The sequence below is a fragment of the Gadus morhua genome, chromosome 11 (genome assembly GCF_902167405.1).
Source record: "Gadus morhua chromosome 11, gadMor3.0, whole genome shotgun sequence".
NCBI classification, from domain to species: Eukaryota; Metazoa; Chordata; class Actinopteri; order Gadiformes; family Gadidae; genus Gadus; species Gadus morhua.
The window spans coordinates 24,737,960-24,755,006 of NC_044058.1; the positions used below are offsets into that span (position 1 = coordinate 24,737,960).

At 43.9% G+C, this 17,047-nt stretch overlaps 1 protein-coding gene across 2 annotated transcripts; it reads left to right on the top strand.

The window, feature by feature from the left end:
- Nucleotides 1-6,537: 6,537 nt before the first annotated feature.
- Nucleotides 6,538-11,503, top strand: si:dkey-193c22.1 (alpha/beta hydrolase). Of its 2 annotated transcripts, XR_003978593.1 has the most exons (10): nt 6,538-6,958; nt 7,154-7,188; nt 7,284-7,433; nt 7,674-7,794; nt 8,001-8,216; nt 8,738-8,821; nt 9,434-9,575; nt 10,217-10,379; nt 10,481-10,591; nt 10,734-10,868. XR_003978593.1 is itself a non-coding variant. In XM_030371133.1 (9 exons), coding segments are annotated over exons 2-9 (1,113 nt in total). In that variant the 5' UTR covers nt 6,538-6,958; nt 7,154-7,186; the 3' UTR covers nt 10,969-11,503. The 2 variants fall into 2 exon arrangements, 1 of the variants encoding a protein (XP_030226993.1); XM_030371133.1 differs by lacking the exon at nt 10,481-10,591 and having other exon boundaries at nt 10,734-11,503.
- Nucleotides 11,504-17,047: the final 5,544 nt, after the last annotated feature.

A 17,047-nucleotide genomic window follows, 5' to 3' on the forward strand; every position in this document is an offset into this window, starting at 1 on the left:
TACAAGACAGCTGGCTTGGGTCCGCTGATAATAGTTGTATTATCACTCTTCTTCTGGAACTAAATAATGATGAATACAGCAAACTGATTTTCAAACATAACCTGTCTTGTTAAATAAGACTAGGCTATTTACATGGTCCACCGCACACACAACCACGAAGAGGCTTCTTAATGAGTGAATCAGCAGCAAAGAGGGGTGGATGACGCAAGGCAAAACCAGTGGTTGAACATTTCTCAGAGTTGACTGCCTGATTCAGTTTAGACACTACCTCCCTTGTAGTGTCTGTCAGTTTTTTTTTTTCATTCAGCATTTTGATACAAACTGTTTGAAAAGATGCTTAATAAATAAAGCTTATAATTAATCTTTCAACCAATTTACCATTTCAATTTTTTTTTAAACGGGGACTCAATACTTTAATTGTTATTACTGGTTATTTCTGTAAAGTGAAAATGTTCATAGACTAAGGTTGGAAAGTTTCTTCACATAGAAATATGAAATAGTGAGGTAATGGTAAAAGCAATGTTACCATTTATATTATATCTTGCGTACTTGAACACCTCAACGGGGAATGTTTCCTCATTCTCTCGTATTTTCTCACCAAAGTACACCAAAGCGACACATCCCCGCTGCACTCTGACCATTAGAGATATCTAAGTGTTCCTTGTCCATCCATGCAGAGGTACATCGCTTCACATTCCCAGCCTCGGTCCCTGGAGCATCGTAAAGGCGTCTGGCCTGTCTCCTGCTGTTAGGTGCCAGTGGGCATTCCACTGAGAAGGAGATAGATCAAAGACAGAAAGTCCTGGATTCATTAATTCCTGTCTCCTTGGTGCGGTGTAAAATAATCCATCTGCTTCCAGAGTCACCCTGTCTGGACCATTTCAGTGTCTTTATTGTAACAGGATTGTGCAGAGTCTTCTCTTTACAGTTGCATTCTTACCAGGCATTCACCTCATCACCCGCTGAGCATCTCAACTCATGGCAGGATCGAAATCCGTTACGTGGTAGCATCTTTTTTGTGGCCCAATTAAAAAGAGAAAGTTTGATTTTAAACCTGCACTATGTAAGTTGTCCCATAAGTAACCTCTAGTGGCTTGAGTTGTCACTACAGTTATAGATAAATCATAAATAGAGGTCAGTAACCGGTCAACAGTTGCAAAACGTCCAAATGCTCATAGAGAAATGATTCCCTGTATGGATTGACTCATCCAGGGTTGTGTGTTTTATCCTTGAGGAACTTTCGAACCTGGGGCGTTGCAAGGCGTAGCCTCTTGCCTACGCAGTGAGCACACTAGATGTTTGACTAACCCAGCAAGCGCTCGGCTTACTTATTATTGTCATGTTATGACTCAACTGAATGTTGTATTTCACCCTTCGAGCTGTGCCTGTACATATAAACCTACAAACTGTACACACTGAGTCTTGTGTGGTATTTCACATCTCCTTGGATACTCCACCTGTCTTCTCCTCATGAAGATATCCCTGCCGCTATAGAACAATGTTTTCTTATCACGCGAGAGGAGGAGATGTGTTTGCATTTGTTAAGCGCTCCACAGTGCTGGAGAGAAGGGTGACGCACTGAAATTGGACTCTCCTGACGCTGTCAGTCTGAACTCTGTCAGAGAGTAGACTAAAAAAAGAAAAAGCCCTACTGAGATGGCAGATACCTCTGAGAGACCCCATCTCCACTCTCCCCACCCCCCAGACCCTTTCTCCCCTCTACCCTCTCCTTTCACCTGGCATATGCATTCTCACACACACACGCACACACACACGCACGCACGCACGCACGCACGCACGCACGCACGCACGCAGGCACGCACGCACGCACGCACGCACGCACGCACGCACGCACGCACAGACAAACACACGTTCCCACTCAACTCATCTGGCACACGCACACAAACAAACACACACACACACACACAAACACACACACACACACAGACACTAACCTCTCCTGGCCCACACACACACTAACCCGCACACTTCTCTCTAAACTACACACACACATGCACACCCTTCTCTCAAACCCACACACACACGTCTCTCTCTCCCTCTCACACACCCTTGTCTCATTGAGGGTATTGATCTTGGTAAATACCCGACCATCCCTCGAGCTCCTTGTTGTCCGTGCCAAGCATTCCTCGCCCGGTGCGTCCCCCCCCCCCGACCTCTTAGTATTCCTCCCAAGATCCAACCCGGTGACCAGAATGGCCGCTCTATTTTGCAGCGATCAAGCAGAAGATCCGTCCAGTTTCCGTGCCCTCCCACCCCACACCACCACCACCATCACCACCTCCCCGCCCTCCAGACCCCCCCCCCCCCCCCCCCCCCCCCCCCCTTTAAGCACCCACATGGCACTCGGAACGCCATCGCCGTCTCCTCCGTCTCCACAACTCCTCTGGCGTCCGGGAGGTTCTCGGGCCTGCCATTCTGGAGCTCCCGGGTACCTAGAAACTAAACCTCCTGATCCCCCCCCCCCCCCCCCCCCCCCCAACCCACCCACCCACCCACCCAACCCGTTTCCATGGCTGCCCCCAGTCAAAAGGAGGTCCTTTCTGGCCCGGCGTGTTTGAGAAGTGCCTGTGAAAAGATGCCTCTGTGTCCTGACAGCCAGAGCCAAGGGAAATGCGGAATTCAACCATTGGCGTCTGTGTTGGGGCTGTGTTGGGGCTGTGTTAGCGCTCTGTTGGGGCTGTGTTAGCGCTCTGTTAGCGCTGTGTTGGCGCTGTGTTAGCGCTGTGTTGGCGCTGTGTTGGGGCTGTGTTAGCGCTGTGTTGGGGCTGTGTTAGGGCTGTGTTGGGGCTGTGTTAGCGCTGTGATGGGGCTGTGTTAGCGCTGTGTTAGCGCTGTGTTGGGGCTGTGTTAGGGCTGTGATGGGGCTGTGTTAGCGCTGTGATGGGGATGTGTTAGCGCTGTGTTAGCGCTGTGTTAGGGCTGTGATGGGGCTGTGTTAGCGCTGTGATGGGGCTGTGTTAGCGCTGTGTTAGCGCTGTGATGGGGCTGTGTTGGGGCTGTGTTGGCGCTGTGTTGGGGCTGTGTTAGCGCTGTGTTAGCGCTGTGTTAGCGCTGTGTTGGGGCTGTGTTGGGTCTGTGTTAAGACTGTGTTAGGGCTATGTTGGGACTATGTGGGGGCTGTGCTGGGACTATGTGGGGGCTGTGTTGGGACTATGTGGGGGCTGTGTTGGGACTATGTGGGGGCTGTGTTGGGACTATGTGGGGGCTGTGTAGGGACTATGTGGGGGCTGTGTTCGTACTGTGTTGGGGACCGAGCCACAGTGCAAGTGAGAATAGGTTTGCAATTAGGCAAGTAAACAGAGATGAACATATGTCAATGAATGAAACACACACAAACACACGCACACGCACACGCACACACACACACACACACACACACACACACACACACACACACACACACACACACACTTCAGCGCATATGACACCATATGGTACCCGATCATTGTTTCCCATTCCTAGCAGATGCACACACAAACAAACACAGGTGTGAACTTGAACCGTCCATGTATGATACATTTCTTGTGAATGCTGTTGACACACACCCGAAAAAAATGGATGAAAGTGCTTGTGCCAACAAGCACTTTCATCCATTCATCCACATACAGAACCCCCCCCCCACCCACACACAGAAACAGAAACAGAAACACCGCTTTGACACACTTTGAATATGACACAGTGGAAAGGATTGCGGGAGTGGCATTTAACCTAGTATGGTAAAGTAAGAGAAAAGATAAACCTTCAGAACAGGTAGGTTAGGTGTGCAATGCAAAATAACAACGGGCTGTTATTGGATGTTCATATCAGTTGATCATGTGGCCAATATCCCATCCGGTCCCCATCAATATATTCCAATGTCATCTTGATGTCCAGTTGAGGTAAAAGATTACACCGGCCGAACATCCCTCTCATGGCACGAAGACAACTGGGTGGACTGGAAACCACTAAACTGACCAACCTTCAGAATTGGGGATATCCCGCCATGTGTGACTGAAAAGCTGAGCGGCCGACATTGGACCATCTCATAAGAGGCCCACTGTTGATAGAGACCTGCACCAGAGAAGACCTGGCCATGTACACTCTAGCCAAGCTTTGTGATAAGAAGTGGCCAAGCAAAGTCTGATGTAGGATACGAAAGAAGAAGAAATCTTGGTGTCTGTCTGTTATCATATTTTTCGCCCACCGATTAGATAATCTATCCAATAGGTCATGTCACTGCTATTAAATAAGATATTGCATTTGTACATGGTATAACATGACTTCAGATAAGAAATCATTTTAAGAGCATGTTAGACATTGTTCTGGTCTTGAACAGATAAACAGATACTCCCTGTAGGGGAAATAGCGCCAATACCATTTGGTTTGGACAGGGAAAAGGTTGGCGGTTCCCCAAAGCTGCCAAACCCTGATTGTGTTTTGGAATGACACTTTGAAGGCAAAATTATTCCTGACTATCTTATTAGAAATCACCATATTTGATGCAATGGTACCCACTGGCTTTTATGTAACCTTAAAAGGCTCATTAAATGCACAGACAGTATGTACTTGTTAAAGGTAAGCCGTGATCATTGTTAAGCAGGTGTTTCAGCCGGTGTTACAGTGTTCTATAAAAAAGTCCTGGCAGTGACTGTGAGTCAAATAGAGACCCATCCGAACCTCAATACATCTGTTCTCCTGGGACTGAATCCACATTCTGATTCTAAAGAAACACAGACTGTGCAGGCATTTTTCCCGGTAAGGGGACCACAACTTTCCAGAATCCTACATTCACAAAGATCCTTCTGTATGGAAGTGCACGTCAGCCTTTATTATGTTAATACCACTGTGCATACAGTCATTCCCTGGTGTGTGGTATCATTCTTGAAAATGAAACAGTGAAAAGCTGTGAATTTTTACCACACTATTGGAAAATACGACTGCTGACTGAGCACGAATCGCCAGCTACGCGCCCAGCTCTGCACAACGTGGAAGGAGAACCGTTTCCACTCAAACTCAAACTTCTTCCATGAAACACCAGGGACTCCCCACATCGCTGGAGCTGAGGCAGCAACCACACACACACACACACACACACACACACACCTGCACGCACGCCCAAACATAGGTACGCAAGCACACACACACACATGCACACACACCTGCACGCACGCCCAAACATAGGTACGCAAGCACACACACACACATGCACATGCACGTACAGGAAGTAAACACACACACACACACACACACACACCTGCACGCACGCCCACACATAGGTACGCAAGCACACACACACACATGCACATGCACGTACAGGAAGTACACACACACACACACACACACACACCCATGCACACACATATGCAGGTGAGCACAACCACACACACATACTTACACACATACATATGCACACATATGCACCCACAAATGCACACAAGGACACACACACACACACACACACACACACACACACACACACACACACACACACACACACACACACACACACACACACACACACACACACACACACACACACACACACGACCTGGTAGACCCAGTCCAGGCTATGGTGAGCCAATCATAACAATAGCTAAGGCACTGGTCAGGTATCATAGAGAACCCATACTGTTCTATTGTCTATTGTTCTATTGCCTGTAGAAATTCTGTCAAAACTTTGTCACATTCTGCATATTTTACAGGAGCTTCAATGTATTAAATATAGATGGCAATAATTGGTAATAAATACATATGCATATTAAGACACAAGGCAATATGCAAATATAATATATATTTATTTATAAAAAATATTTATTTATAGATACGCACACACACACACACACACACACACACACACACACACACACACACACACACACACACACACACACACACACACACACCACACACACACACACACACACACACACACACACACACACACACACACACACACACACACACACACTCCCTCCTTACATACTAAGTGGATTAGTGACGTTTGGTGCGGCATCATTGGAAGTCTCTATCAAGGAATTCTATCGCCCTCTGCTGGACAAACTCGACTCTTACCGAAAACACGTTAATGTAATATAATACTGTGCCTCACCAATTTCCCCTTATCTATTCGATTAAAGTAACAAGCAACTCTCATTGCATAAACATGTAAATGAACGAAATTCCGTTGGCCATACAGTTTTACATATCGGTATTATCCATTTAGTGTATAATGTATAAACCCATGTCCCTACAATACTGATTTAAATAATTTAATTAAGGCCAAAATAAGCCAATTGAAAGCCCTATTTTGACCTGTTATAATCATAAACATGCCTTGCCCGATTGACGTAGCCTGAGATAGGTTAAAGGACGCAAGCGCATATGTATAATTGTGCAGGCTTTTTCCCGAAATTGTACTAACATTTTTCATGCCAACGACTAGCATGTCACTAAAGTATGGATAAAAAAACGAATAAAACCCCAATTGTTCCGCAAAACGTGTCACTTGGTGTATTTCCGGGGTAGCATCTACTCCATTTCCGTTTGGGAGATGAAAACATTAGTCCGATTGTCGGCATGTACAGTGCTGAGGATTATGTAACAGCGTACTCATTCAGTCGCCATGAAATACCAATAGATAAGAGTATACGTTTCCAGCAGTATAGCGACGACCCTGATGCCTTTAGGATAAACCGCCAACACTAAGCCATTTAAGCCGTTTATAATATAAGGATGCGCTGCAATTAACCGCCGGAGAACCGCATAGACGGTCGGGAGGAGGCGGGCCTTTTACACACTATCTGATACACAATATCTGTGTGTCAAGTCGACTGCTATTCAGAGTAGAGGTGATCGTATGTTACGAGAGGGGTGGTCCACATTGCTGATAACGTTGTGTGTACTCTTATAATACATCCATGGCTGTACTCTATTGAGTATTCATTACGCAGAGGAATAAGTAAGTGCGCATATTAGGATTTTCATAATTACATCATAAAGAACTTCGAAGACACATCTGATTATCTGTCGTATTATTGTTTCTACATGTCCACGCCTTGTCGAATTGTTTGCCTATTTGGAAGTACAGTAGGCTATAGGCCCTATGTCATATTACCTTGTTGTTTAAGATGTCCATTTGTTTTGTACACTACAGAATCACGAGTGAACTCTTCAAATACTGCGAAACATGTAAGATGCTTTAATACAGATTTGTTTTTACCACCTAGCCTACCTAATATTTTAATTGAGCACGAGTTGACGTTGTGAACTTTTCATTTGTAAAGGGCATCTCTCAAACATCGCATTTCAATGCCCGTGGTAGCGGGCGTGCTGCTGGTCGGTGTACCCTATTCAATCTCCTTAGCGGCCCAGTGGCTGTACGGTTGGCCAAATAAGCCCGGCTGTAGAAAATACATAGAGGCTCTGAGACCCAGGTAATCAAGCATCAAATGTATATTAGCAGAAACACACAAAATCAACACTAGAATGAGCCTATCTTGATTTATATGCATGCCTCATGTAAACCTATTTTTGTTCATTGTGAATGTATGACTGTACTTACGCATAATGAATATATAATAAGGACGATATGTATCTAGATATATATATATATTTATATATATGATGCATTCATGCTCAGTTGAGGACATTCAATATCTGTGTTTCATTCCTAGGCGAATCTACTGCCTGACCAGAGCTGTGCTCGAAACACTAAAATACCTACAGTACGGAAAACTGTACTTCCAGTGGAAGTTATGGTACCAGAACGATGAGAACCGGAAACATTATGAGAAGGTATGTATCGCAATCAGAGGTCGAAAACAAGAAAAAAAAGAGAAGCCACTAGGTTAATCATAATAATTGTAGGACATAATTATAGGCTAACTATTACGCCTTTGGGTTTTCTACCAGAGAAAATACTGAGAAAAAGTTCAGTGCTTTTAGAGATTCCGTGATGTTCACATGTACGTTTTTTTTAATTTTTTTTATCCAACCCAAAGGGCATCACCTTCGGGCGCCGAAGCAACAAGATGGACCTGTACTACAGCCCCCAAGGGGCCAGGGTGGCCGGGGACAAGCCGGTTCCCCTGGTGGTGTTCATCTACGGCGGGGCTTGGGGATCTGGGGACCGGTCCATCTACTGTCTGCTGGCCAGGCGGATGGCTGAGGAGCTGGGTGCCACTGTGGCGTGCCCCGACTACGTCACCTACCCAAAGGTAAGGCCACCGAACCCTTCCATTACATTGAATGAGCTTCAAAACGAGAGGAGTGCGAAGGAGCCTGTCAGAGACCGAATATAGGTCAGATGCTGGAGCAGGGATTGAAACCGATGAATGCAAAGGTCTTTCCTCACCTCTGCCAGATTCAATGTGTTGATTATTTATTTACTCTGTGGCGTTGTATGAGGCTTACTTTATATTTGAGTGTGTTTAATATTGTATTCTGCTGCTATCTTCACCAGGGGAGGCTTGTGAAATAGTTGTTTAATCTCAATGATGGAGGCTAAACTGGTTAAAGAGAGGTTAAAGCAAAAGTGGATACCTGGTTTCTCTTGCATATAGGCAGAGGTCACGATATGTTAATATTGTGTGTGAAGAAGAGCAAATTTACATTTCTCCTGTACACAATGCTTATTCTATTGGAAACACTACAATATGGTTCTAGCATGTCATGTTATTGGAGATACAGTCATTACTCTATATTCAAGTGATTTGTTATGTTTTTGGCTGAATTTCAGGGGAATGTTTTGTGCATGGTCCAAGATATCACGGACTGTCTAGTTTGGGCACGAGAGAACGACAAAAAGTACAACTTTGACAAGGTAAATGACCTTAAACATAAATCATGACTTGCAAACATGAATTATATCATCTCCAAGTCATTTTTCATTATTGCATGTTTGCAAAAACATCCTGTATGTGTTATTATTGTTGGAAAATCCATGTTTAAATCCATCTTTACTTTCATATTGTACAATCTACCATCATACTAATTTAACTTGTCACCATATGTTTTTGCTTTTGTACAAATGTATCAAAGCTTCTCAATCTGTAGCCTGCAGAATAACAAAAATCTAATCACAAATCGATCGGTCCAGGGAACAATGCTCTCTTCTTCAATTTGGTTAGGGTTTATCAAATCATCAGAGGGAATTACAATGACAGGACTTGACGTCCGAATTATTCTTTAGTAAAGTGGAAAACCGACAACCTTTTGGTATTATTACTAACATTACAAATCAGACATCCCCATCAGCTGGCTTGAATACACAGTTCTTGCGACCTGCTTGATTTTGGTCTCATCGTTCTTCATGTCAACAACGTCACTGTATGGGCCCAGGAGCCAACACTCGCTGGTGCTAGCCCCATGACAGTTGTGCCAATTCTGATCCCTGGTCTCTGATTGGCTGCGTCCTCTCGTCGGTCCTCTCCAGGACAACATAGTGTTGGTGGGGCACTCTGCGGGCGCTCATCTGTCGGCCCTGGCCATCCTGTTCCTCATCGACTGCAGAGACGAGCTCTTCGTCGAAGCAGGCATGCAGCGGAACATCGCCAAGGCGATCAAAGGACTCATTGGTGAGTCTTGTGGCACTCGCTCAAATGTCAGTGAGGATCGGGTGGTTCTTAAATGGAATAACCCGCCGGCTATGGGCGTTACAGCGGATACAGTCTTTCACTGTATGATTCATTTTGCGCGCTTGTTGTTGTGTACACACTGTGTATGTGTGTTTGCATGGCCTTCTCTGTGATCGAATAGCAAACTTTTCCTTTTCAGTTCCCGGTGACAGGCTGACATTTGTCACCAGGCTTTTTTTGTCCTTATCTTGAAACCGCCTCAAATAAATATACAAACAAGGTCACTTGTATTTTATATGTCAAATCTTTATTTACTTATTGAAAATAATAACTAATACATATTTAGTTTTAGTTATGAATGTTAAATTGTCATATTTAAATGTTCAAGAGGATTATGAGTATGTGCAGTATTTCCCACATTGTTGGTCAAACTTAACTTAATCCAAAATGTTTATATTCCAAATCCACAAACAAGATTTTACTGCAGAAAGAGGAAATGTAAATTTTCACACCTGTGTTTAACCTTCAGTGTATGCTACTGCACAGTGCCACAGAGCTAAGCTTTAACATTTTCAAATTCTTGCATATTTTAACTTTAATTCTACAAAAAATCGATCACTGCCTACTTATTTGTTGTGCAGGTCTGAGCGGCGTATACAACATCGTGGATCACTATGAGCATGAGCAAATGCGAGCGGTGGAATACGTGTCCACCATGCATAAAGCTATGAATGGAGTCCACAACTTCCCTTACTACTCGCCAGAGCACATCCTCAACACATTCAGCCAAGACAAGCTGGAGAGGTGGGACTCGCTCAGACTTTGATCCTGTTCCTGAATTTGGTGTTGTGTAATTGTTTTAGTTGTTGACAGTCCAAGTGCACAATCCATTCCTTATTTACTAGATTTGTTTCTCGTCACTCGGCCGGTGTGAAGTGAAATGGAATGAAATGGTTGACGACAGGAGAATACTAAAAAAACTGCATTTCCTTCATGACTCGTTGACTTACTGATGTGTAAGCATCAGACATTCACACATCACACATCACATTTAAGACATGCATTTCCTAATGTCAACCATTACAACGGTCCAAAACTGTGATAACCTGTCTTTACCTCGCACCTTGAATAAAAAAAAATGTCTCTTAACTCTGACAGAATTCCGCCAATCAGCCTCATCCACGGAACCAATGACATCATCGTTCCTGCCGAATCGTCCATCAAGTTCTCCCAGCTCCTGACGTCTCTCTGTGTGAAGACAGCCCTCTACATACTGCCAAATATCGACCACACCGAGATCGTCACCGACCTCATGGTGCCTGACCGGCACTTTTACCACGCTGTCTACAGCTGCATCAAGCAGGAGTACAACAAACTCATTGGTGTCTGCTGAGGGCCTCCAACTAGGTTCTGACGGCTGTCACCCGGTCATCTTTGTGCTCTTTGCCTCATTTGTATCCTCGCCTACTACATACCTCATTTATGTTAACGACGTCATAACGATTCCAGAGTGGCTTTTCCACTGCAACACACCATACTTTGTTGGGTCATATTGTGTCTGAATTGTATTTAATGCTATGTATTCTTATGACATTTTGTGTCATATTATGACATTTATGAGGTGATTATCTTGTAAGAATTTCATGACGGATGTTTTTAATACGAGCCTTACTGAGTTAATGGAATAATGAATTGTGTAAAGATAGTCGTTTTAATATATCAAAAGCCACTGGTATTAATGCAGGTTGTATTGACATTGATATTTAATATTATTAACCTTGCTGGATTTGTCATGTGATCACTTTAAGCACATAACTCTTGCCTTATGCTGGTCCATATATTGAATGAAATGGATTTTGTGTTGTCGGAATGTCTCCGTCCATGTCACCTATTAAGTTATTTTGGAAATTAAATGTTTGAAGGTACAATACGTGTCAAATTTACTGTCCTAAAATACTGAGCATGATTTGTCATTAGAGATGAAGGAAAGTTAGTTCGAAAATGCTAAGCAATATTTGCCAAGTTAAAATAGTGGCATCTCTGTCTACAGCGCTACAGCGAGTGTGTTCTCCTTTGAAGTGTCCGTTCTGGGCTGGAATGTAGCTTGTTGTTTTGGCCTGTCTGTTATGACTTACTTCTCTGAGTACCCCGGATTGCGCGACAAGATAAAAATGGGGACAAAAATACCTGCCTCCAGCCATGGAAGCAAGCCAACAAACTGGATCAAATTAGATTCTAGCAGATCCTACGTGACCTTTCAAAGAAGCTCCATGATCAGAGCTGTGCTTAAACATGGTTACATCTTTTGAGTTTGACTTGAAAGATGCAGACAGCTTAGAGCCCAGAGGGATTTCAAGATTGATGCCAAGGGAGCTGGTTTATGATTTGCAAACAAATAAATTGCAAACATATACATTAGCTGATCAATTTACAGTGTAGGACTGGTCGTTGCATGTCATTGCAGAAATACCATAGTTTCAAGTAAGGGGAGGAGGGGGTGGGTGGGGACAGCTCTCCAATATTTTGAATTGGGACTGAAGTACCGATTTTAAACGCTTGGTGTCAACGTTACATATTGTACCTTTACACCCACCAAACAGTTTTGGTCATCAGTGTAACCCCGTAAAATGCGACTAAAGCTTGGACTTCAATACATTACCAAGTATGTGTCTGGACTGTTTGACATTTTCTGGTGGTCCACTGCTTACAAATTAAACACAGTCTGTATTCAAAACCTCATGCTAACTAAACCTGCAATTGTGATTCCCTGCACATTTCCCAGCTGTTCTCACACCTTGAAACTTTGAAAGGAAAGATATATTCATCATCTCCCACAGTGCTTTGTCTTTGTGCTTTGTCTAGGAATAGGTCAAACACACAGTGCCATGCATTTAAAACAAAGGCTTATCTGCCAGCACTCCTTGGAATCGTTTTTCTCTGTGCTTGAACTATACGGGGCCACCCACCGACTGTCATTATCATACGAAGTATTAAATGCTAGGTTCCTTGTCGTGGCCTATAAAACTGATTTACCTTTTACAATGATGTTGGAAGGAAGCCCTGAGGGAGGCCTGGTGAGCTCCCAAGCTCCCATGCGCTTCAAAACATTCTCTCATGCTCTTCAAACGTTTAAAGCGCACATCCTCCAACTTTCGCATCACATTCCCCTTCAGTCTGGATTACACTCCTTTCTTATGTTTGCCAACAGGGAATCTTGGCTGAATATGCTAAATACTTTTTTTGCTAGCAGTGCGTTGTTCATGGAGAACCTTTCTGCTGCTTTGCCTGAATATTTGCAGCATTAAATGTAGCTTCAGGCTGGTATGCACGCAGTAGGTCTTATAGGCTATGGATGCTTCGATTTATGCGGTACAACATTTATGCTCCCCTTTCTACAACCTTCCTCAGCATTATGGGCAGGGATGAGCTTGAATGGTATTAGTGTTCTACGTATGTAAGTTTGTACTTGGGGTTAGTTGTGAGAGGAGGCACCATATTAACAGCCGTGACATTTAATTGACAAAGAAACAAACAAAGTATAGAATCCATTGAATCCGTGTTTTTTGCGGAAATAACATTAAGAATCTATTTTTGTATTGTACCTGAGTGCTGCACGACCCCACACATTCTGTGGTCTTCAGTGTTCCCTGAGGCTGCTTCCACCTGCCGAGATTCCCAAGAGATCGCCGGCTGCACGTCGCCCACCCACAGAACCACATATGCCGCCGCATCTGAGAACTCTGGCCCCTCGACGGGGATGCCCTGGTACAGCTCAGTGATACTGTCCACCCCCATGGAGAGGGAGCTTTGTTGGTTGGTACAGTCCGACCCTGTGTTACCTTCTGCTACCCTTCCCTCCATCCCACTCATGTGGGCTTCGGTTCCATCACAGACGTCATGGTCTGAGATGCTGGAGGGGGGCTCAAGGGAGTTATGGTTTTAACCATGCATGTCACACAGATTTTCATATTTTTGGGGATTTTTCCATTTCTTCCCCTGGATTGTCAACACTGGCTGGTTATGGGTCCAGAGCTCCTCTCCTGTCATAGTATGGCCATTTCTGGTCCAGTTGTGAGTCCTGCTGTCAATTCGGTGGTTTCTTCTCCAAGAGCTTAAAGGGGGTGTCCTATTAGCTCCTTCGAGGCCCCAGGGCCTCAGAGCAGCCGGGACGCAGTCTGAACTTCTACCTAGCTGCCCATAGGGACAGTAGAAGCAGGGACATTCACACAGGTGAAGAACACAGGTTCACCCTGTCTGTGGCCTTCTCCACGCGATCACCGCCTATTTGGCTGCTCTTGCTCCAACTGAGGTGAATGTTCAGACGATGTGGTGGAGGTCCTTCTCTGAGCTCTGAGGAGCATCTCTCTCTCTCTCTGCCAATTGGAAAGAGAGATGCCTTTGTTATTTTCAATGCCTGTCAACAAGACAAAAGAGAGTATTAACCTGATTACCTTATCTTTCACCTGATAAATAATGTAATGTGTGTATATATATATATATATATATATATATATATATATATATATATATATATATATATATATATATATATATATATATATATATAAATAGGGTTCTGTTTTTAATGAAGCCACATGAACCACATTCACATCTCAATTCACAACTTTTGACATTGAACGGGTGAAAACCGAGATTAATTACACATTCTTTCAACAGTTTACAGTCTACAGTCTTTCAAAAAGGTAGAATTACATAAATTACGTAATATCTATAATGTATCTGGATTAGTGTGGACATGGTACTGTTAGACTGTTAGACATCTATAAAATAATGTACAACTCAAACTCAATAAACCTTAGAACACCCGCAAAGCTTGGGGTAATGCTTCCAGCCGCCACTCCCTCTCAATCTCTCGCTCCAGCTCTGTCAGCATCAAACAGTGTCTCAGCTCCCAAGACTGAGAAAGATAGAAAGAAATAAAGAATGAAAGATACATGTCAGGCTCCATGAAGCAAAAGAGTCAGACAGCTTGCAGTATATAATAAAAACCAGCCAACTGAGTTGGTTTCAGGCTGCTTCTCAACAGTTCTAAGCTTCCTGTGTTCATCCGTACAGCCATACTTCTGTTTGTCTTCATCTTTACCTCCTTTGGGAGCCTTTTTATAACAAAAAAAACCTGTTCTACTTTTTCTCTCCATAGGAGCTGTTAGTGAGTACACTGTATTGCATTTAAGGTGAAATTGATATCAAAACTTGTGTTAATGTTTTGTGTTCTCCCCCAGATGATTCCTTGAATTGTTTTGACTGGTGTTCTAAGCGAGCAGCCGAACCAATCAAAAGGCCTTCAGAACGACTCTCTGAAGGCCTTCTTGCTCTCCACTACCAGACATTTCTGCAAGTGCTGAGAGGAAATATCAGGAGATACCATGTCTGGATCTTTTAGAAGTTCTTGCAGAAGAAAGAAGACATAAAGTGTTCAACTTCCCTCTCTTCCTGGCAGGATATGATTAGTAATGAACTCAATATATGATTGGCAGAGAGTACTTTATTCAGATTGAATTATTGATCTATCATTATTGGTTCAGATGTGAAAAACGCTACCCATTACGTGCTTGGCAGCAGTGAAGCACAACAACCTGTTAGTAGTTCTGATATTGAATTAACTCTTTCATAGTACACACATATACAAGAAGGAGAGACAGAGAGGGAGGGAGAGAGAGAGAGAGAGAGAGAGAGAGAGAGAGAGAGAGAGAGAGAGAGAGAGAGAGAGAGAGAGAGAGAGAGAGAGAGAGAGAGAGAGAGAACGCGCGAGAGAGAGAGAGAAGGGGGAGCGACAGAGTAAGCGAGGAAGGGCTGATTTAACCAACAACGACAGTCCTGTCATGTTAAACAAATAATAAATTAATTGATCAAGATAAATCCATTCTTCAGATTGTTGAATTTATTTTCAAGTGTGTGAGATGGTAGGCTTATACACATTAATCCATCTGTGTATTGCAAACAAAACAGATATGATAAAATACTGATCCATTTATCCATATAATTGTTCATATATTTTTGTGACTTATTACTCTTTCAACTCTTTAAAGGTCCCATGGTATGCTACTTTGTGGATGCTTTTATATAGGTTTTAGTAGGCCCCTAATACAGTACTTGAAGACGTTCAAGAAATTCAGCCTTGGTGCAGAATTACAGCCACTACGAGCCAGTGCCACAATGAGCTTTAAACAAACGTGCCGTTTTTAGAGGCGGGTCAAGGTGGAGGGTGGGGGTGTGGCCCTGAGCGGCTTGCGGCCATGGTACCATACGCTCGTGTTAACACTGGATGTATTGCAATGGCGAGGTGCACACAGCTCTTGGCCGGGTTCTGTACATTTTCTACAACATTCCGGCCGATCCGGCAGGAGTCCTGGAGCTCTATATCTAAATAATATCATATTATGCATAGATATCTATATCATATAATATAAATTATAAGGGCCAAAAGCTGTGTGCGCCTCCAGACGATATTATGAATCTCAAACGACTGCGTCGGCTTCTCCGACGTCTCTGGTTCTTCTACTTCCACATCCATCTGAAGTAGACTGAACAGCGACATGGAGGGGAAAGGGATTGTTGCCCGCCGTGGTGCCTCGGCGCTGCCCGCTGCCCGTTGCCGAGGCGTTGGTGCCTCGGCAGTGGGCAGCGGGGCTCCGGCGGGCGACAGTTGTAGGCAACAGTCCCTTTCTCCTCCATGTCGCGGTTCATGTACTTCAGGGATTCAAAACCAAAGTTCCTTTCCCCCAATTCCTTCTCAACCACGGCTGAGATAACCCCCCCACTTCCACATCAATCTGAAGTAGACTGATCCGCAACATGGAGGAGAAAGGGATTGTCTCCCGCTCGGCAGCGGGCACACACACACACACACACACACACACACACACACACACACACACACACACACACACACACACACACACACACACACACACACACACACACACACACACACACACACACACACACACACACACACGTGGCGCTCGCACGGTCGTAGCTCCTTGTCTCATTGGCAGGCCAAATTCTCTGGGCGGGCAAAGAATGGACCTAGTAAGGGGCAAAGCAGAGAAAGGGGAGGTAGCATGTCCCCGTATGAAGACATACTGGGAAAATTCCAAAACGGCGTGTCTGAGCTTTGTTTTTTAAGGCAGAGACAATAAACGCCATTTCTAGCTACTTGGGGACCATAGGCAGGCTAGGGGAACTCATATTTATGTTAGAAAACCTCATAAAGTGAAACTATCATCTAATTTAACATAATATGAATATAAAAAGTTGCTTTCGTTTTGTCTGTAGACGATGCTTTAAAAGCAAATTAGTTTCAGTCTAAATAATTAAATGGATGCAGATCTGTATCTTAATTACAGAAAATGCCATATTCCACATTATCACTAGGCCTATATACTTTTGTAGCATAAAACAGATCACTACATGAGAAGGGTTGTGCTCTCTAACACACTATGACACAC